The sequence below is a fragment of the Tachypleus tridentatus genome, chromosome 7 (genome assembly GCF_004210375.1).
Source record: "Tachypleus tridentatus isolate NWPU-2018 chromosome 7, ASM421037v1, whole genome shotgun sequence".
NCBI classification, from domain to species: domain Eukaryota; kingdom Metazoa; phylum Arthropoda; class Merostomata; order Xiphosura; family Limulidae; genus Tachypleus; species Tachypleus tridentatus.
In genome coordinates, this window is record NC_134831.1 from 24423002 (window position 1) to 24445985 (window position 22984).

General features: G+C 30.1%; 1 protein-coding gene across 4 annotated transcripts in view; it reads left to right on the forward strand.

Annotated features, from left to right (window-relative positions):
* Positions 1 to 2308: 2308 nt before the first annotated feature.
* Positions 2309 to 22984, forward strand: part of LOC143255319 (zinc finger protein 830-like) — a 36656-nt gene continuing 15980 nt past the window's right edge. The window contains exons 1-4 of one of the 4 annotated variants that reach the window (XM_076510784.1): positions 2309 to 2463; positions 5279 to 5378; positions 6572 to 6707; positions 17738 to 17774. In XM_076510784.1, coding sequence (XP_076366899.1) covers positions 2351 to 2463; positions 5279 to 5378; positions 6572 to 6707; positions 17738 to 17774 — 386 coding nt within the window. In that variant the 5' untranslated portion in view covers positions 2309 to 2350. The remainder of the gene's footprint in view (positions 2464 to 5278; positions 5379 to 6571; positions 6708 to 17737; positions 17775 to 22984) is intronic. The other 3 variants (XM_076510788.1, XM_076510785.1, XM_076510789.1) reach the window with 3 other exon arrangements.

The window sequence follows — 22984 nt, forward strand, 5'->3', positions numbered from 1 at the left end:
CCATGCCTTTGCACTGAACTGTTTTAGGGTTGTTGTAGAAAAGGGATTGAATACTTATGCAATTGAGAATATTCAAATTTTATTTGCAAATCTTTGTTTGTTTGAATATTCAAATTTTAGAGGGAAGGCATTCATGCCAACTCTTGGGCTACTCTTTACCAACGAAAAATTGATCATTATACGCCCCACGGCTGGGAGGGCGAGCATGTTTTACAACCCGCGACCCTCGGATTAACGCTTACGCGCTTGGCCATGCCGGGCCATTTGCAAATCTAACTTGCTTACATAATATTAACATTTTTCTAGAATTATCAGTTCGGAGTACATTGTATAGTTTCTAAATGTAAATTCTGGTTTTAAAGTTTTATGATTGCAAGCTCAGGTAGCAACAAAATGTGGATACTTTGAAAGGGCGAATACTTTTCTAAGTTACTGAAATTCTGCATTTGACAAAATGTACTGTATTAATTAACAATGTTATTAATCCCTGTATATTCTCACAAAAATACGTTGTACTTGTTTAGAAAATCAGTGCTGGTTGATTTAGGCTTGTCGCGAAAGGCAGTGCCGTTTTTGCTTTGTTTCCCACAAGACTTGGCAACATTCTTAACGGCTTTCTTAACCGCATGATTTGTGAAAAAATGTTCATATAGAAAACAAAGAAAACATAATATAATGTTACAAGGAAATAGAAATGTGTAGTATAATCAAATACCATATTCACACACCTCATCAACTCATCACACATCATTCATTGCTAACCATCTGGGACTGCATTCCATCTTATTACACTCTTTTGGTAAATATGTTGAAGTGGTAGAAATAGCCTCTATTTCTGAGCAAGACATGTGAGTATCAAAAATCTTATCACAGCATTAATCTTTCCGTAAAGATAAACAGATATTGGTTAAGTAGACGCGCAAACTTAGATTAAGCTTAGAATAAAGTTTAAAAATTTTCTTTTCCTTTTGCTCTTCTTTTCTTTTCCTTTTCTTTCTTTTCTTTTTTTTTTCTTGTTTCAATTTTTTATTTTCAATGTTGAAATTTAGAATTTTTAACAATTCATCAGATTGAATGTTTAAAATTTGTAATGGCTTAGTGAGGAGTAATTTATTAAGCATTTGCTAATTTATGCCGCAGAAGATTCTTAGGTATCTCATGGACTTTTTCCAATTATTGAATAATTTTATTTAGTAATGTACATTTATTATCAATTTAGTAAATTTTTAAAATTATCATAGTATAACAATAATTTCTGACTGTCTTAGTCAGAGGGGTGCCCCTAGAGTATTACAGACTTACTTACGTGTGCCGTAAACATTTTTGGACATTTTTTTAATATGCCGCGAACTGAAAAGGTTTGAGAAGCACTGACCTACCTGTGATAGTTATTAGATATTTGCCGGGCCCGGCATGACCAAGCGTGTTAAGGCGTGCGACTCGTAATCTGAGGGTCGCGGGTTCGCATTCCCATCGCGCCAAACATGCTCGCCCTTTCAGCCGTGGGGGCGTTATAATGTGACGGTCAATCCCACTATTCGTTGGTAAAAGAATAGCCCAAGAGTTGGCGGTGGGTGGTGACGACTAGCTGCCTTCCCTCTAGTCTTACACTGCTAAATTAGAGACGGCTAGCACATATAGCTCTCGAGTAGCTTTGTGCAAAATTCCAAAGCAAACAAACAAACAATTAAATATTTGCCTGGTATGACCAGGAAAGTAGGACAATCGACTCGTAATCTGAAGGTCGTGGGTTCGAATCCTCATTACACCAAACATGATATCCCTTTTAGCCCTGGGAGTGGGGAAGTTATAATGTCTTCATCAATTCATTATTCGTTGATGAAAGTTTGTGGTTTAAGTTGTGGTTTGTTTTGAATTTTGAATGCTATCTGCGCTAGTCGTGTCTAATTTAGCAGCATAAGACTAGAGGGAAGGCAGCTAGTGTTCTTGGGCTACTCTTTTACCAACGAATAATAGGATTGACCGTCACATTATAACGCCCCCACGACTAAAATGGCAAGCATGTTTGGTGTGACGAGGATTCGAACCCACGACCTTCAGATTACGAATCAAGTGCCTTAACTACCTGTTGGTGCCGGGTCATGTTGATGAAAGAGTAGCCTAAGAGTTGGCGGCAAGTGATGATGGCTAACTGTCTTCCCTCTAGTCTTACACTGCTAAATTATGGAAAGCTAGCGCAGATATCTCTCCTGTAGCCTTTCGCGAAATTCAAAACAAATATCAAATATTGATATATATATTATCTATATTTTTGCTGATGTGGCATTGAGTTTTTAGAAACATTGGTTTGTAGACACAACAGAGGGCACAAAAATATGGGAAAAATAAAATGGCTGCGCCCATTAAGAAGAAAATAAATCAGAATGATTTAAGGCAGTTAATGAGAGAAAGAAGGCAAGCGTTGAAACCAGAGAAAAATCGAATAGACTCTCCACTAGCAAAATATCCTTTTTTCTTGTCTTTTAAATAGCTGTTAAAATCTTGTAGTATAGAACAGGTAAAACTTCATGTGTTACAGTTAAGTTGCTGAGTTGGATGCTTTTGTTTCAATTATAGTATTACTACTGCTGCTTTTACTTATAGTACACACACTCTATAACAAAATTTGTGTTTTAGTCGTTATCATAATTAGTAATAATAATAATATAAGTTTTTGTTACAGTATTTCCTATAAGATTCTGAAACGAGATGAATGTATTAAAGTGGTTGGTAATGGTAATAGTATGTTCTGTAGGATTTTGCCTTTCGTGTTTTTAAATTTCACAGAGAAAAAATTACTACTTATAGCTATAAGTTAATGAAGAGCTCCCATTTGTTGATAATAGTATGACATTCAGCAGTGAGTATTGGTATAAAATTTTGTGAATTTAAAGCTTTTAATATGAAGTATTACTAGCCAGAAAAACATTTTCAAACATGTTACCTTGTCTTCTACTTGTACTTTCTCTGGTCACAGGAAATCATTAAATATAATTTTTATGAAAACCTGCAGAACTTATTACCAATCAGCTTTTGGGCTTGCATTCAATTTAAGAGTGAGAGTGTGGGTGTGATAGTGAGCTGTGTTTATGAAATGTGGTTTTGATTGCAATTTTCAAAAAGTTTAGAAAGATATGGTATAATTTGTTTGCAAAACTTGTATATTTGAAGATAGGGTACAAATGATGCTATGGAAGACTGCACTATTATTGGGGTGAAATGAGCAGATTAGGAGCAGAATTAAAGATGGGAAGCTAAATAGGAAATATATAAGATTAAAAGAGATTTTGGGAGATAGTGAAATTAAGAGCATGCACAGTGATAAAAAAGAAAGTACTGTAGAGATAAATTAATTTAACAATCACATATCAGTCTTTTATATTGTATCACCTTTATATTGACAATGGTTACATCATCAGATGGTGAAATACAGGTTGACGTATATTGGGGGGAGCTTTGCTCAAGACTTGTACCATGCACCGAATTGGCAGTTTACATAAAATACTCTTTGTAGCAGAGAAGTACATATCTTCAGAAATATATTTACAGGAAAGGAAAATGCTAACTTTAAGAATGTAATACGTGAAAGGACAAGTTTATTAATTTCCAAAAGTGGAATAAGAGAGAAGAAAAGATGGTGAATTCAAAGTGAAAATGAAGTACTTTAATTTTGTGAATAATGATTGTTAGAAAAGCTGAACATTTAATTGTAGATTATAGCTTTATAGTATCAAAGAAGTTACAATCTGCTTTGAAGGCAACTTTTTAACATTGAATTAAAAACATGTATAAGAAACAAACCAGTAATCATTCTTTTTAATGTTATTTCAATACTTCAAACCTGAAATTTATTTCATAAAATAGTTTTCCTTGTATAACTTCCAACATAAAAAATTTTCAGTTTTATGTTAAATCAAAAAGTGAGTGTTTGTGAATTTTTTGAGCATAATAAATGCTTCTCCTGCAAGAGACTCAAAATAGTTTTTGACAAGGTGACACTAATTTGGACCTTAACTTCAACACCAGTTTGATTTCACCAGTTTCAGCCAATTGCTGGTTCTCTACCACAATTGTTATAGTGTAATGTAATTGCCTATAATTGAGCATTGAGAAGCCATTGACTAGTGATGTGAACATATACTTAAAGCTTTTTCTCTCCTTTTTTTCTGTTATTTTTAAATGTATAAATCAGTGTGTCTTTAATTCATATGGAACTTACAAACAGATTAGAACAAAATGATGAAATCATAACTCTGTGATATGTTGCTAAAACAAAAAAAAATGTTCTGCTACAATTACAATCCTGATTTTGTTTCAAAGTTTGATTTATCATTTTATACTTCAGTCAAATTATGAACTTGCAGAATGATAGCAAAGAAATGGTTTTCATGGAATAAGATGAGATAGGCTTAGTTATTTTGTATTCATGTATATCAACTTCTGTATTGCTATGTTTACTGTAAGCCTTGCTCCTGTTAATAGTTGTAAAGAAATTATTCATATGTAGTACTAACTAAGATACAATAGAACTATCTAAAGAAGCAGTAAGTAAATATTGTTATCACATTCTACTATGGAAAACATCTCTAGCTGAATTTAACATATGATCTCAAAAAGATACGAGATGTCCTAAATTTGAATTTTTTAAGAAGAACTATCCAGTTTTGGAGGTATAAAAATACTTATGAAAGAGTGAGGTATATAATCAAACTAAACTAAGTTAATTTTTTTTACCAAAATTGTAGCTGTTTCAGTAGCTCATTAAAATTCAGCTTGGCTCTCTTACTTTATTTTGTTGTATTGTATATATTGTGCTTATGAATTAAAATATTTATATCTTGATATTTTATTGATGATTGTTGTTTACCTAAAGTGATTGTGTTATTTTTATAATGCTTTGATGGGATGTTTACATAACCATTGAAATAATTTTAATACCCTATGCTAAGATGTTAAGAGCAGTATTATTATAGTAATTGCAAAGAAAATGTTCTGTCTCTGTGTAGTAGTTAAATGGAACTTTAAAATGTAGCTCAATTATAGAAATTAATATTTTTGAAAATTCAAATCTGTTAGCACATATGTTTAAGTTATCCATATTTTTGGGGTTCTAATCAATGGAAATCTAGTAATTGGATGTGTTACATTAATTGAGCAAGTAAAATGCTGGTTTAAAGTCAGTAAAGTATCAAGGATACATTGTTTATCGATTTCTGCCATAAATGTATATATAGTTTGCTAAAAGTGAACATGTATTAAATTTCTTAACAAGAACTACATATAATAACTTGGGTCAACTTACATGTGTTGTTTGTAATGTGGTCCTCAAAAATGATTCATTATGGGCAGCACACATAGTTAGCAGAATCCACAAAGAGGTGAGCATGACAGGACTAGTATGTTATTTATAAGTAGTGCTAAGAAGTAGTTGAAAATGAGCTTATAGATATGTTATTTAGTACCTATATTGTGTGGTAGCATATTGGTTATTCAAAAGAATATATAGTTAAGAAGCATTAGTCTCACATTTATCTAAGTACATCTTAAACAGTATCATTGTATTTTTATAATTCCTGTGGTTGTATAAATATTATATATATCAATTAATAGAGTACTGGTATAATCACTCATGCATTGTGCAGTATGTTTGGTCATGTGGAGAGATTGTTTCATTGAACATACTGACTTTAGAATATTAATACATTTATTTATGATTGCATTTATTTTATGCTTTTTTCAAAGTTGAAGCATCTTGTCACAGGGAAACTGAAATGTATTTGAACTGTTAAATTTTCCTGGTTCTTAACAAATGATTTTAAATATATTATCAGGCTTCACATGAGCCAATAGAGGACATTTTTCTTGGGGAGGAAAACTATCAAATGTAATTTTTCTTAATTTGAACTGAAATTTTTAAGGCATTCCTCACATTCTTTAAGATTTGGTGCTTTGAAAAGTGACTTGAAGTGGTAAGGTGAGTGAAATCTGTTAGGACATCAAGAGCTTAACAGATAAGTACAATAAGCTTGGAACTCTTCAAATGGCATGCAGTGTCATTCAGGAACTATGTAGAACCACCTTGGTAGATATTGTACAGTAAGCCAAGTACAATATTGTGCCTGGAGCTGCTTTCAAAGTGTTTCTGTCTGCTCATCTTGTTGCTGACTATTGTGATAATTCAACTTGCCTTACTGAATGCAGGTGAAATTATTCATATATCAGTTGAAAGCTAAACATAAAAGGTGATAAAAGAAATAAAATGTGAGCAGTTGCTTTATGATGCTAAGAATGTGGCTTTACTGATAGGTATTGAATATACACCAAGTGGGTAGACCATAATACTAGATAGTATGGTGACTTGAGGATGCTGTATTCCACTTAAAAACGTTATCAGTGAACAAATGAAAACTTGCCTCAAAAGGATACATTTAAAACATTCGCTTTCAGTGTTTCTATATTTAACTTACTTTTAACATTCAACAAATCATAGTGTAAAGACCCCTCCTGACTCTTAAGGGACATTAAAATTTTTTTATGAAATAATGCTGTAATTTTTTTATTTTTTTTTTAGAAATTGGAAATCTTAAAAAGAAGAAAACATGGAGAGTCAACAAAATCCTACATCAATACTGATAAAAGAGAGTGGACAGACTCATTCAAGACCTCGGAAACCTATGAAAAGCAGAAGCTCACTAGATGTAAGAAAAGTTAAGTTTGAAATAGTAAAGTGTGTACTTGTCAATAAATACTAGCCTTAGAATTCAAACAGATAATCCATAGATTTCAGAGAAATTGAAAATTTATGGTCATGAAACATACATGTTTGTGGATATTACTTATAGAGATAGTTAACTGATAATTTTCCTTGAATTGAATAGTAAGTATTTGTTGCATATATAAGTGATATTTGTACTGTATTTCTTATCTCTCTCTCAACTTGGTATTATAGATTTTGTTTCAAGAAAGGAAGAGCATACTTGGGCCTTATAAAAGCTTATATTGTGTGCTTTTATATAGTGCATTTAACAAAAGTTCCATCATTCAAATGTTTACCTATTTTTAACTCGGCTTATGAATCTGTAGTTTTCATAAATCACCATGAAAGGCATATAGAATCAATATGAAATACCTAACAATAGGAAGTGCTGCATGTACTTGTATAGTAAGAAATGAAGTGCTTTATATCTGTGTGTACATTTAGTAAAGAAGTGCTGTAGGTATTCACATTGTAAGAAGTGCTGTACATATATAGATATTAAGAAAAGTACAATACATATTTATATAGTAAGAAAGGAAGTACTTTATGTATGTATATAGTAAAGAAATGCTGTATGTATTTATGTAGTGAGCAAGGAAGTACTATGTGTTTGTGTACATTAAGAAAGGAAGTGTTATGCATATGTATTTAATTATTTATGATTTGTAATAAAATTTTGATTAGGTTTTTTTGGTAAATTAATACAAGTAATTTTTTGATTACTTCAATGGTCAACTGACTAAAATCATAATTAAGACCCCCAAAATAATCAACTGATCAAAATTAGTTGTTTCTTATTATTACTACTTTTGGTTATTTAAGTAGAAAATTAATCAAAATATGTTTAAATTGATTATTATGAACATTATCAACTAATCAATATTAGCATTTCCAATTATTTACTTTTTTCAGATATTCTTGTTATCCATGTAATTGAATATGTTTGATATTAAGCACAAAACTACATTATGTAGAGGGGAGAGCTTATGATTTTAAGGTCTTTGATTCAATTCTAATTGCTACAAAACTTGCTTGCCCTATCCTTTATTTTATAGAACTACTAAAGTTATCTGGCAGTAACATTAACTTTAAACTGCTAACTAGAGGAAAAGCAGTCGGCTGGCAACAGCAACATCCACTGCTAGTTCTCAGACTACTTAAGTGTAAAATAGTGTATATTCACTGTTTATTTTTTAACATTATGTTAGGTTTCTAAAATATATTTATGTACTGTACATGTTGTATAAGCAGGAACAGAAATTCAGTTAGGCTTTAGCCAATAACTGATCATTCTAAAGGTAATAAACAATATGAAATTGGTTAACTGAAGATTCCTTGGCTCAGTCTATTGGACTGATTCTATGTTGAATTTAAAATGTTTACTATAATTCCAAATTTACTAAAATTACCTATATGAAATATAGAAAACTTTTAGTAATATTTATACATTTGTTGTACACAAAAAAAAACCATATGTACCACAAAAGTATTTATTCTTAAGGTGTGTTAAAGCTATATTTTATTTATTTATATATATTTAAAGCTATATAGCTAAAGGTGTATTTAAGCTATAAATACTTTTTTTCATCATACAGTTTGCATATTGCATTTGCATAGCCTCTATAGTGTCTAAAATATATATCGCAGTTTTCTTCAGTATTTGTATGTGTAAATTCTGGTATTTTGACAAGAGATTTTAGCCTTTGGCTTATGTAGATGAGGAACTATTGGAGGAAGGGAAAGCAAATGGAATGGAAAAGGATATGGATTATGAACTTAAAGAGGTCACAGTTATAGGTGACTCCTATACACTGCACTTGGATAAAATAATCAGTGGGGTAAATGGTGAAAAAAAAGAGTTAGATTATACTACATTGTGGCACAGGTGAAAGGCATAAATTATAGAGCAAGAGATATAATGAAGGGGACTTTCAATGATGAAATCTGTTGTGCACATAGGGGATAACAGTATAAGGAAGAGTAAGTCAAAGGAGCTAATTAATAAGAACAAAGAGTTGATAAAAGCATTTAAAGATGAAGGCTATAAATTAATTGTGTCAAGGATACTGCCAAGAATTAATTGTGGAGATGAAATTTTGAGTAACTCACTAGGGCTAAATGCTTGACTGAAATTAATATGGAAGGATGAGCAGGTTAGCTAGTTGGACTTGTGGGATCACTTCAGTGGGAGGAGAGAACTTTTTGGAATGGATGTTTTACACTTAAGTAACGAAGGGTCTGGTATGTTTGTAAGGGCTATTAACTAAACTGTAATGGAAATTTTAAACTTGGAATGGATAGTGGTGAGGGCAAAGATAAACTAAATGAAACAAAATTGAGATGCAGAGAAAAGTTTAGCACATGAAATCAATATAATAGTAGTTATAAGAAGAGGCTTAATTGTTACAATTGTAATGTTAGAAGTGTAAGAAATAAAACAGGATACTTTAGGGAACTGGTAGGAATAAAAGATTTTGATTTAATGGGAATAAATGAAACTTGATTAAATGTAGATAATATTGACAAGAAAAATTTCTGTGAAATACATGGTTATAGGTTATTTTAATAGGGACAGAGTAGTACAGAGAGGAAGACGAGTGGATCTTTATGTAAAGTGTGAATTACATCTTGTTGAAGTTGAATATATTTAAGGATAATAGCAAGGAGATTGAAACACTCTGGGTTTCTGTTACTGGATATCAGGGGTAAAAATTCTTAATTGGAACTTTTTACAGACCACCAGATGAAACTGACAAAATTAGTGAGAAAATATGTAGTAAGATTAAGATTTCAGCTGTTAATGAAATCAAAATTATGAGATTTTAATTTCAGACATATTGATTAGGAAATGCTACAGATAAACCATAAAGGAGAAAAGTTTCTGGAAAATGTTCAAAATGGATTTTTTTCACCAGTTAGTCAAGGAACCTACAAGAAATAATTCTGTTTTAGATTTATTGTTAACTTCTAATATAGAAATAGTTGAGAGGGTGGAATTTGGGGAACACCTAGGTACAAGTGATCATTGCTTTATTAGGTGTGAGGTTTTGATGCATAGAGAAATCAGAATGATATTTTGATTCCAAATTTTGAAGGAATGCATTGAGAATTATCTCTTGTGAATTAGGCAGGTGAGTTGTTTGGATACATGGCAAGTGTGGAAAATTGTTAAAGAAGTTTTTCAATATTCGCAACAAATATATTGACTATTATTATAAAAGATTATAGAAGATCAAGAAAATTGGTCAAACTAGAAATTACGACATCCAAAATGATGTTTGAAAAAATATAGCTAAAAACATAAAAATTAACACAAAGGATTTTTTAAAGTACATCAGAGGTAAACAAAATGCTAGGATGCAGATAAAGACCCTTAAGGGATAACAGACAAAGGTTTGTATCTGATGATTGTGAAATGGCTAGTATTAACTTCTGTTGTTTCTTCAGTTTTTACTTATGAACACTTAAGCAGTATTCCTTGTCTTGAACAATTGATAGATGAAAACAAAGTTGAACAAGTCAAATGCATAAATTCTGAGCTTTTTAAAATAAAATTAGGAAGTTTAAAAAATGATAAGATTCCTGAGCCAGATGATATTTCCCCAAAGGTTTAAAGAAAGTCAAGGATTGGATATTTGAGCCACTTGCCACATTTTATGTAGTCGTTGAATGGTGGACAAATACCAACAGATGGGAAATTAGCTAATGTCACTTATCTTCAAGTGAGGTAATAGAAATTGTTCAAGTAATTATAGGCCTATTAGTCTTACTCCAGTTGTGGGAAAAGTTTTGGAAAGTTTGGTAAAAGTCGTTTAACAAGGTTTAGAATTTTATTGGTTAGGCAATAAAGCAGAGTGTCTCAGGGCTCAGTTTTAAGATAGTTGCTCTTTTTGATTTACATTAATGACAGAGATGAAAAAATGTTCAATAAATTACTGAAATTTGCTGATGGTAATAAGGTCTTGAATGTTTATGGATGTGAAGAGGATGCTGCCACTTTAAAAAAGTTGGGCAAGTAAATGGCAGATGGGTTTTAATTATGATAAATACAATATATTGCATGTGGGTAATCATAATTTGAATTATAAGTATAAATTGGATGGATATAAGAGAATCAGGAAAGAAAAAGATAATCAGTCTCTTAAGCCACCCAAGCAGTGTACTGTTGCTAGTGGTAGGAAAAATAGGATTTCAGGTTGTATCTACAGAAATATTGAATGCAAGTCTGAAAAAGTTATAATTTTATTGTGAAGATCACTGATTAGGCAACATTTGAAGTACTGTATTCATTCTCATGTTCCTTACCTTAGGATAAACATTGAATTGTTGGAAAGGGTTCAAAGGAAGAATTGAGGAGTTGTCATATGAGGAGAGTTTAAGATCCTTAAATTTGAAAAACAAAGAATTAGAGAGGATCTGTTTGAAGCATTTAAGGTTGTAAAAATAATTGATAATGTTCATGCATCAACATTTTTCATACTTGACAGTGAAAGTTATAGAACTAGAGAACACAAATATGGATTTAGGCAAAATAGAAGATCTTCAGCTAAGACAATTTAATCTTCAAATAAATGTGGAATGGATTGCCTTCACATGTTGTGGAGGCAGTAAATTTAAGTGAGTTTAAAAGAAAGATTCATAGATATATAAATGATAAGGGCTAGCTTTACTTTCTTATTTTTATTTAACATTTTTAGTTTGGCTCGGAGGATGGGACAACCGAGATGGATCAACAGGTTCCTTATCGTCCCTGAACATTATGTTATGTTATTTGTTTTCCTCTACTGCAGACTATCAGTAAATTGGCATTGTAAGGTAAAATGAATAGTTGGTAAAATAAAACACAAAAAAACTGATATTATGTAAGTAAATTAGATTTTCAAAGAAAATTAAAATATACTCAGTTGCATAAGTATTCATCCTCTTTGCTATGGAAACCCTAAGTCAGTTCAAGTATAAAGATTAGCTTGACAGGTCACAAGGTTAATGTTATGATCTCTGTCTGTGTGTAGATATAGTGGTTTAACTTGACATCAGCATAGATGCAACTGTTCAACCTGTAACTGACAGTGTTATGAAAAACTAACCATGAAGACTAAGGAACTTTCCATACAATTCAGGGATAAATTGGTAGAGATCAGGAGAAAATTTTAAAGTTGCTTATTATCCCCTTGAGTTCAGTAAAATTTATCATTAAGAAGTGAAATGTGCTTCATACTACCCATTCAGAATCTAAATCAGGCCACCTTCCCAAACTAAGCAGCCAAGCAAACAGGAAATTGTTTAGGGGGTGTCACTGTGAAGCCAACAGTGATATTTAAATACTTGTCTGAGGTGGGAGTTAGTGTTCATACATTGACAACATCCCATTCCCAACACAAAGCTGTCCCATATGGGAAAATGGCAATTACTGAAAAAGAATAATCTCAAATGTTCTATGGAGTTTACAACAAAACATATAAATGATACTGCAGACATATGTGAGAAATTTCTGTAATCAGATGATACAAAAATTGATATTTTTGGTCCAAATTCAAAGCACTACATCTGGCAAAATCACAACACTCACTCAACATCATCCCAATAAGCAAGCATGCTGTGAAAGCATCATATTATTGGAATGCTTCTCATTAGCCGAGATTGGGAACCTATCAGGATTGAGGGAAAGATGGATGATGAAAAGTACAGGCCAGTCCTTGAAGAAAATATGCTTGAATTAACCAAGAATCCAAAAATGGATAGAAAATGAACATTTCAGCAAGACAGTTACTTGAAGCACAAATCCAAAACTACTGGAGTGGTTTCAAAAGAAGAAAGTGAATGTCCTGGATTGGCCCCATCAAAGTCTTGTACTTTATTTTTGTTAAAGTTTTTTAATACCCATGTCAGCCATCTGTAAAATACATTATCATTGTGTGTGTGCAAATTATGGAGTCTAGTGGATTTGATAATGTTTCACCAGTTCTGCTTGATACTGCCATATGTTCACAGGCTTGCATGTGTAATTATTTTATAATTTTGCTAATGTAAATGGCATTACAGCCACCACATGTGTATTTATTTACAATTGTGGAATGTAAATATGTAGGCCCCAGGTCTTTACATCTGAATAGAGTTTGAAAGGTAATTTGAATATCATTTATAGTTGAATAAAACATTTTAATTTTTCTTAAAACTTATGACTTCTCTATGAAACTTTGCTTACCTAAAAAGGAATTTTTTTTATGTTTATTTGCCAACAGTGTATGGTTTCTTTGGAGGTTCAAATTTGTGAGATCAAAAATTGCATGTTAGGGCTTGAGTAGAATACAAGGGACAGAAATTGTTTATTAAAATGTTCTGTAAGGTGGTATTTTGGTATGCAGAATGAGATATTTAGAACAGATGTTATATGCTCTATTGAGAAATCTGAGTGTAAGGTTATATTTAAAGGAGTTCAGAATAAAACTATCAAATAAAGTATGTAAGCCTATATATATATTTTTCACAATAAACAGATGTTGTGAAATGGTTTTCTGATTTGCTGAATTTGATGTAAAAAGCCAATTTACTTTTTTAGTTTCACAAGTAAAATTGATGATGGAGTGTTTTTATTTAAATAATCCAAAAAATTTGGTACAAGGAAAGCTTCAAAAGAGTAAAAATGTATTGTTGACATACCTTATAGAACTGATTTGTGTTGAGCAGGTTGGTTGTTCAGCCATAAATGCTCATGGTGACAGAAGAATATGTCAAAGAGAGTTAGCCCTAAAGGTGACAGAAGAATATGTCAAAGAGAGTTAGCCCTAAAGGTGACCTCATGACCAAGTCAAATATTTGGTCATATACTTGAAAGGTTAAATAATTCTTCAAATTGTTGGCAAATAAAGCTTGTGTATGTTTCATTCTTGAAGGAGAAATTGTTTCTTCAAGATTATTTGTATTATTTCTTGGAGTGGAATGTTTTTGAATATAGAATCATTTGCTCACATTATTTGTATTTCATTACAATGTGACATTATTGGTATGGATGAATACTTTAGCAAAGCACTGTATATAAAATATGAAACAAAGAAGTTATATGACTGGACATTGTTTAAGGCTTAATGAAGATATCTTGTTAATGTTTGGTTCTTTATTTAAAGAAACAGTTTTATAACTTTTGAATAGGTATACTACAGCTACTTGTAGTGTTTGTAAGCAAGTTTGTGTTTTTCCTTAGTTGAAATGAAATTCTCATCAAGTCAGATGAGTTTAGTTGAGTTCAATATTTAGTGAGTATGATAACCAACTGCAATATACTATGACTTAAGTCTTTATTGAATATTGCTTTTTATGTTTATTCTATTCATTGCATGTAAGCAAACTATTTAATTATTTCTAATTGCAGTCAAAATATGTTTCAATGGAAATATTACCACCTATATTGGTGATAGTAGAACATGTTTTTATCATTTAGTTATCAAGTTATTTAGTTTACGGAAGATTAGAGTGGGTAGCATTTATTTAACTTATTTGTTTATTTCATTTACCAAGTAGGAAATGTCCAGACTACCTTTTTAAAAATTATAGCAAAATAGTTTTGTTGACTGAATGTTTTTTTTTTTTTTCATGTAAAGGGTAATAACATAATACTATGATATAATATCTAAAATGTTATGAAAAGTTCTTTTTTTGTTTGTATGGAGATGGGTTGAAGAGGCCATGTACTATTTGATTAATTGAATGTTATCAGTTAGAAAATATCAATAGCTGCGTAGCTGTACTTGTACATAAAGTACATTGTTAGTTAGTCTCATAATGCATAACAGTAAATATTACAAGTAAAGAAGGGTAAAAGCTATGTAATGATTTTAATATGCTTACTTTTTACTTTTCTGAATAATTATGAGTATTGCTGATAAAGTTGTCTTGACTTGTTGTAAATATAAGGCAAAAGGAATTTTGTTGGTATCCCACACTTTCAAATTTCATTGCTGTTCAGCAGGCCCATGCCCATGCTTGGGAGGTAAGACTGCAAAGTGAGAAGGAATCTTGGATTAAGTTCACAACTAGCATATGGGGATCATCCCATGGCAACTCACACAGAAAAAAGAACTTTTTCTAGTTCATGTCATAGATATTCTTGAAAAATAAATTCAAGCAAAAACTTCATTTTGATTTATTCAGCCATGCAAAATCCTAAAGTTGTACTGCATGGCTGAATAAATCAAAATGAAGTTTTTGCTTAAATTGTTCAAGGAAATCTAGGGCATAAACTGGGAAGCCCTAAGTGAGTTGGCATGGAATGGCCCATATGGGAAGATTTGGAAGGTCAGTGAGCAGTATACTTTCCCTCCCTCTTTTAATGTTGCTCTCTGATGGCCAGAGCATCACTGACACTCTCAGCAATAGCTTTTCTTGTGCATTTAACACTTCTTTTATTCTCCTCCAAGTTCTTGGCCATCAAGTCTTGGGCAGAGCGATCACCTTTTTCCTTTTGGACCAATTGTCTCTATGACTATAATTACCAATTTAGCCTGGTGGAGCTGAAGCTGGCCCTTTATTGGTCTGGCAGTACATCAGTTGGACCTGATGATGTACACTATGAAATGCTGTGCCATCTATCTCCTGCTTCTCTTGCTATTCTTTTGATTGTTTTTAACTGGCTCTGGCAGGAGAATTTTTTTCCTGATGCCTGGTGCCAAGCTATTGACCTCCCTTTATCTGAGCTTGGGAAAGATCCCAAGATTCCTTCTAATTATCATCCAATTGCCTTGACAAGCTGTCTCTGTAAGGTCTAAGAGAGGGTGATTAATGCTTGCCTTATCTGGTTCCTTGAATCGAACAATCTCCTCTTGCACACCTGGTGTGGATTCTAATGACAGTGCTCCAATATGGACCACCTGATTCTACTTGAAATGTCAATCAGAGAAGTCTTTCTCAAAGAACATCTTGTTTATGTAGTTTTTGGCTTTGAGAAGACTTGTAATACTACTTGGAGGTACAGCATTTCAGAGACCTCCACTCATTTGGGTTGCTTTAAACTCATTGTGGTAAACACTGTTGACAAAAACAACTTCAGAATAAAAACTTCCTTATATGCAGTGCCAATCATTTCATTTGGCCCAATTTTTACAGACTGGATCTATAGCTGTCTTGCTTATCTTCTTAGAATAGGGAACTGCAAACATAAGGAAATAAATCGGTACATGAAAAAATATAAGTGGAGTGAACAGTATTTTATGACAAAAACTTTTTTATTGGGTGTTTTATAAAACATAGTTAAAATCTTTATTTAAACTCACCAATGGTTAAATGAGCTGTTTGACATTTCACACGATTTTCAGGACCTCTAAAATTAATGTTTGATTTTATTGTATAATAACAGAGTTGAGTTACTACATATTAAAATGAATAATTTTACCTATTCTTAGTATGTGTTATTCCTGTTGTTGAAGTCCTTTTGTTTTCATTTTTGTGATCATAAATACTTTAGTTACATCACCACTGACCTTTCCATTTTCAAGAAAGAACCGTATAATCTATCTTCTACATCATCCTCGCAGCCCTCCTCCAAACTCTCTAACTCAGTTTGTTTCTTTACAAAAATGGATCAAAAGTGCATACATTTCTTCATATGAGCTTTAATAAATTCTAACTGGTATGACAAAACTGTGATATTTTTGTACTTTTTATGATTATTCTTCTGTACACAATCAAAAGTTCTGTTACCTTTACCACTTGCAATAGAACTGTGTTTCAAAAGAGTCATCCGTAAACTCAAGATTCTTTTCCACATCCTCATAATTAAGAGAATTATCAGCTGAGTTATATGTGTAAATTATTGTTGCTCATGTGGAATAACTTCTTTACACATTTTTGTCCAATTAATCAAATAGTCCATGTCTCTGTAGATCCTTAATATAGCCTTCCAGATCTAAGATATTTATATCATCAACATGTACTCAATTTCTCAAGTGTCCTTATTAATTTTATTCTTAAAAATGAGAAGTAGCTTCAGTTCAGTGTAGGTTCCTGAGTCACACCACTTGTAACATTAGCTATGTTAGACTGAATTTTCTTTCTAACAATGTTTTTTCCCCCTCACATTCATTTTCCATCCGGTATATTTGTAATCAATATTTTATATGGCACTTTACAAAAAAGTCTCTGATAACCTAATTAAATGAAAGAATCCTTTCGTTTACCTTCAACAAGGTAATTAACAACCTTTCTTCATTCATTTCTAAAGCTATATTTGCTCTTAAATTTTAAGATAAATTTTGGCTAGCTATTGAAAAATGTATGAATTTCATTAGATGTTTTAATTTTATATTAAAACAAATGTATAATATAAATATGTAATATTTAATATAAATACATATGTAAATATATGTATAACAAATAGAGTATAAAATTTTGATAAAGATTTTTAAGTTACATTTAGTTCATATTAATACACCTTTTATTAATTCATTGATATATTTCAGTAATGTATGTCACTGAGTTATGAAGTGATCCAAGAATATACTGGTTGAGTTGATGAGTAACTAAAGGATTTAGATCACTAAGTGATTAAGTGATCCAAGTTCTTAAATCATTGAGTTATTAAATGTATGTCATTGTGGTTTTTAAGAATAAAATATTTGTCATCTATTTATTATTTCTAGTTCCATTGAAAATTTTATGCAATATTTATTTTTTCAATACTTATGCAGCATATTGTGTCTAAAAGCACAAGTTTTGTTGTGTATTTGCAGCAATTTACAGTTTGTGATTTATAGATGTTTTCACCAGAATCCAATTGTGAATTTTTTTTTGGCATGAATGATTAAATGTTATCATTTTAATTGGTTATTGAGCTAATTTTTTTGGTGATTGTGCATTACATGCCAATAGTAACAAATGATTTTTTTTTTCAAAACTAACTGTAGGAAACTATAATAAATTTTGTCCCATACTTGTTTTCCTCACTTACATATTTTGAAGTGCTTATATTTTTTCTTCATTTTCTGTTAGATGATGATGATTCGGGGCCTGTTGCAACAAAAGTAAGGTATGTATATATATATATGTGTGTGTGTGTGTGTGTGTATCTAGAGCTACAAGAAAATAATGTAAAATACAACAAATTTCACATTTAAATTGTAATGAAAATAGTTTGTTGATACAACAAAGAAATTTTGTGTTCATTTTATTGTGAAAGTGATATGGGGATTGTTCATTTTTAACCATATTTTCATTTTCCGTTTCAGTCAAAGGGTACAATTGTTATACAGTTATGAAATTTGAAAATGTTGAAGAGCCAATTCATGTGAATCAGTTGGAGTATGGTAAAAGAGTGAAATTTGTTTATGCCACAGAACAAAATTTCTTGTTATTAGGAAGATAAATTTTATGCACAAAAGTTACATATAAAAATAAAAATGATTTTCAAACTTCTTTTTCCTTTTGGTGTCTTCCACATGTTTTAAAGCTTTTGTTAAACCCTTGGTAATGTTTTTGCAATAATTTTATTTTTGTTTGCATATCTTCTTTGTGATCTTATTAAAAAGAGTGTCTGTTATGTATACTTTAAATTAAAAAACAACATTATTCTATTTTTAGAAATGTCAGAGTATAATAATGTACATTTTAAATTAATTTCAGCTAATATATTTAACACAAATAAACAGTCTTAAGACTAAAGAAAATGTCAGTTGTATGGTTTTAAAAATCATGAAACAGAAGAAAATTGTAACATTTCAAGCATGTTATAAACACAGTAGGTAAAATAAACAGCTCATTATAAAGTGAGAAATTAACCCTTTCCACACCACAGGGGGTGTCACTTACACTTTCTGACTTGTTTCTTCTCACAGCAGAAATATGTAACCAAATTTTATAAAACATACAACAAACTTACTAAATAATATCTAGTTTCAGTTAAAGAAATTAGTAACATTTGATTTAGTTCCACTGTCAGTTTTCTTAGCCTGAAATTTTCAAAATTGTGCTCTAAGACTATTTTTGAAAAAAAAACAAAAAACTTATAATTTTTTTAAATATTAATTAGAAAGTTCCAAATTATACTTATTCAGTTCCATCTGAATTAAATCTCATTAACATTTCATTAGGTTATTTATTTTGCTGAATGCAATAATCACTGCCTCTGCCTGTAGCAAATAAACATTTCAGAAATAAAGAAAGATTTGTTAATGACCTTGGGCCTTTCCTTTCAAAAAGCCATTTGGTCAGATCAGGAGACAGTATTTTTGCTAATAATATTCTTAAGTAAAATCATTTTATACAATTAATATTGTTTCTTTCCAGTGAGTCCCCTGCTGGTACAGTGGTAAGTCTATGAATTTACAACACTAAAATCAGGGGTTTGATTCCCCTCAGTGGACTCAGCAGATAGCCAGATGTGGCTTTTTTTATAAGGAAAGCATTTTCCAATGAATTACAAATTATTTTATTTATCTGGATTATTTGAATGTAATAAACTTAACAATGATATTCAGTGAACAAGATTCAAAGCAATGGGATATTTTATCATCAATTACCCAACCCTAATCATTTACATAATGATTAGTATTAAATAATATACATGCTATGTTAGTGAATTAATTAAAACAGAGCATACAAATTACATTTTCAAAGCAAACTTTTAAATTATTAAAATTTCTTCACATTGACACTGAGGATAGAATTTTCTAAGTAAGACTGGCTTCTAATCTGAATTAGTTAATACCATACACAGGTAGCTAAATATTTACTTTAAAGCATTTTTAGGAAAGTTGGTTTTGTTAGAAAATTCTAATGACTATTGTCCATATAAATGTGTGCGAGTTTTGCATATCTTTCATATTGTTACAAGATCTGTAAAATTTTAATTAGCTCCAGTTTTGAAATTCATCATACCAAAAGGCAATCAGAGTATATATTAAAAATTAAAAAAGAATTAAAGATTTAAGTAAAAAAATTAACTGGTAATATGAGCTTGAAGTAATTTAAGAAGGATTTGTTTCTTACTTTATAAATGTCTGAAAGTTTTATGAATAACTATTTCAACCAGATTGAGTTTTATCAGGTGATTAATAGCATTGTGACTACTATAGGCCTTGCCTTTGTTATTGTTATAATTTTCCCTATTTTTATTTGTACATACGTGTGTATACACACAGACATATATATATATATACGAGTAATTCTCTTGGACTTATTTTTGTTTTTTGTTTACAACAAATTATAATTAGTCAGAGATCTGGATTTTTGGTTTTTAATGCAGTCCTTGGTTTTGTTTTAATTTACCTGGATGTGATTTATTACTGTATTTCACTTTTTCATTACATTGTTCAATCTTTATGCAGTTAACTATCATTACCTCAGCTAATAGATATATTGTATAAATTATAATTTAGTCAAGCTAATGTTATAAAATGTAATAGTAAAAGATCTCTCATATGTCCTGTTTTAAGCACTTTTCATTCTGTTACTTATACAAATTGATTTTGTAAAATAAAAATGTAATTCATTTATTAACTTGCACTAAATGTAATATGAAATAGGTGGGTCAACCTTCAAATTCTTTACATGTGTGTATAAATTTGTATAAATCTCAGGTTAAAAACAATTTAATGAATTTCATAGAATTAAAGCATTTTAGAATTCACCCTTTTACCCCTATTAAGATAACTATATTAGAAATTGTTAAAGAAGATACCAGTGAATTTCAACAGGAGAACTTCTATATTTTATCATGAACATTATATCCTTACAGATAAAACCATGTTTTTAATAACTATTGCTTTGAATTTGAGTAATGGTTTCTGTGTTGCTAATTTTTTTTTATAAATAACTCTCTTCATACAAGTAAGAAAATAAGAGGTAAAATAAAAATAAATTGGTTGATTTTTTCAAAATGTTGTACTAATTTATTATTTATTCTAGTATTAGTGTAAATAAATTATTTTACAACAATATTTATCAACCTAATCTTCTTAAAGTAGATATTATAAGTATTGATTAAAAGTCGATTTTATTAAGTTTTGAAAAAGAGAAACTGTGAATTAAACCTTCATATTTGTTAATTAATTTTAAACAAAGTATTCAGTTGCATATTTCTAAAATTATTCATCAAAATAATTTTCCTTGTAAAAACTTGAAGCCTATCATTAGTTATAAATATGAAGTTCTAATTCATCTGCTGCTATATAATTATAAAAGCTTTTAAACTAATAATCTAAATGTAGATGAAGTTGATAATTTACCATGCGACTGTGAAAATAGCTTATTTATTGATACTTTTCATAAACCCATTGTTACTGGTAACATGGAAATTATAAAAGATAAATTATGTGAAATACTTATAAAAGGACCTAAATACAGAATAGTTACAAAATGTAATAATCAACTTATTCTAAAATCTATTAAAAACAATATTGGTTAATATATTTTGAAACTTGACTATATTACATCTTATCCACCTAGATAGTTTTTGTAATGAAAGTTTTATGTACTTAAAAAAATAAAATTTAAATTATTTCATATAAAATTAAAGAAATACCATATAGATTTATCATTTCATCAGTTGAAAATATAAGATTCAAGAATTACGAGGAAAATATGTTCCCATTGATAAAGCTCGTTGTAATTTTGGTGTCATTTCTAAAAAAATTTATGCATTAATTATGATAAAAGAAATCAATAGTACACAAACATTTACACTTATTAACCAATCTAAAAATACAGTAATTAATAATTTCTAAAAATAATTTTAGAATATCTAAGAAATTTTGAACAAGTAAAGAATATTCAAATGTTTGATTTTATATGATGTGCACCACAATCTCATAATGAAAGATTTAATATTTGTTATAAATTTATTAATGGAACAGTTCTGTTATCTTTTCATAGTACTGGTAAAAAGGAAATTCAGCTCCAAAAACATGAAAGATATATTAAGTTTCTGCATTTATAATAATTATATATTTTTCACTAACCAACTTTTTAAACAAGTGATAGGAGTTATAATGGGCACTGAATATTCTGTTTGTGTTGGAAATTTATATCTTTTCTTTATGAAGATAATTTTTTGAAAACAACACAATCGAGATATTTTAGATATATATAGATGATTTAATTAGTATAAATAATCCCAAAATAAGTATTATTATTAATACTATTTATCTTATAGATTTAGAAATTGAAAATACTTTAATGCCTAATATAGAAGCACATTGTTTTGGTTCATAAGTTAAAATAATTGATAATGATATCAATGTAAATATTTTCGATAAAAGAAAATATTTTGCTTTTTCAGTACATGGTTTACCCTCTTTTAAAATAATATACCATATGCTTCTGTTATAAGCATTATAACTTCACAGTTATTCAGCTTTGTGGTAATAAATTAAAATATTTTATTATTAATACTAAAATACTGGTACAAAAAGTAATATTTAACAGATTTAATTAATAAACTCCAAAATGAAATTATTAAAATATTCTGTGATAAATATAATAATGTATTAAAATATAAAGAAGTAAAAACTAAGGAACTTTTACTGAAATTTTCTGAAACAAATTTGCACTACTTTATGCTGATGAACATTTTATTCCATATAAAGGCTTGTTTAGTCTAAAAATTAGTAGCTACAGTAGACTTAATGAGTGGTGGCTGGGAGCTATACTAGTTTAGATAACTGGTTGGGACCCTTCATACTAGTATATTTTGTCTACTGGGCTACTAATTACTGCCTTACCACAATCAATGTCAACTTCAGGAGATAAGTTTATATAACTTACATTCCTCTCAAGTGGTAGTACCTTATTATTATTATTTTTTTCTTTACTTTGGAGAGCAGTCACTTTCTCTCAATTGTCTGCAGGCAGTAAAGGGTGATATAGATGTAGGATGTTGTGGGTTTGATCACCCACATCTCACTCTTCTAATTTCTATTTCTATTCCTTTGATTATTTTATTATTCATGTGAGACTGGTGAATGGAGGTTAAGACTGATAAACAGTATTCCTACTGCAAGATGGGTCCTACTTTCACAGTCACCTCCATAGCCTTGATTAGTGCAGCATTTTTTATTTCTGTTTGGGTTTGTTTTTTGTTTATAACAAATTATATATATGTATATACAGTATAAGAACTTTCATGTTATGGTTTAAATGCCTCAGTCTGACAAAGTGCTAAAAATCAACACTTACCACTTCTTTATTTTGCACAGTTTTATTATTAGATATACCATCTGTAACATTTGTTTTTCTTTTGAG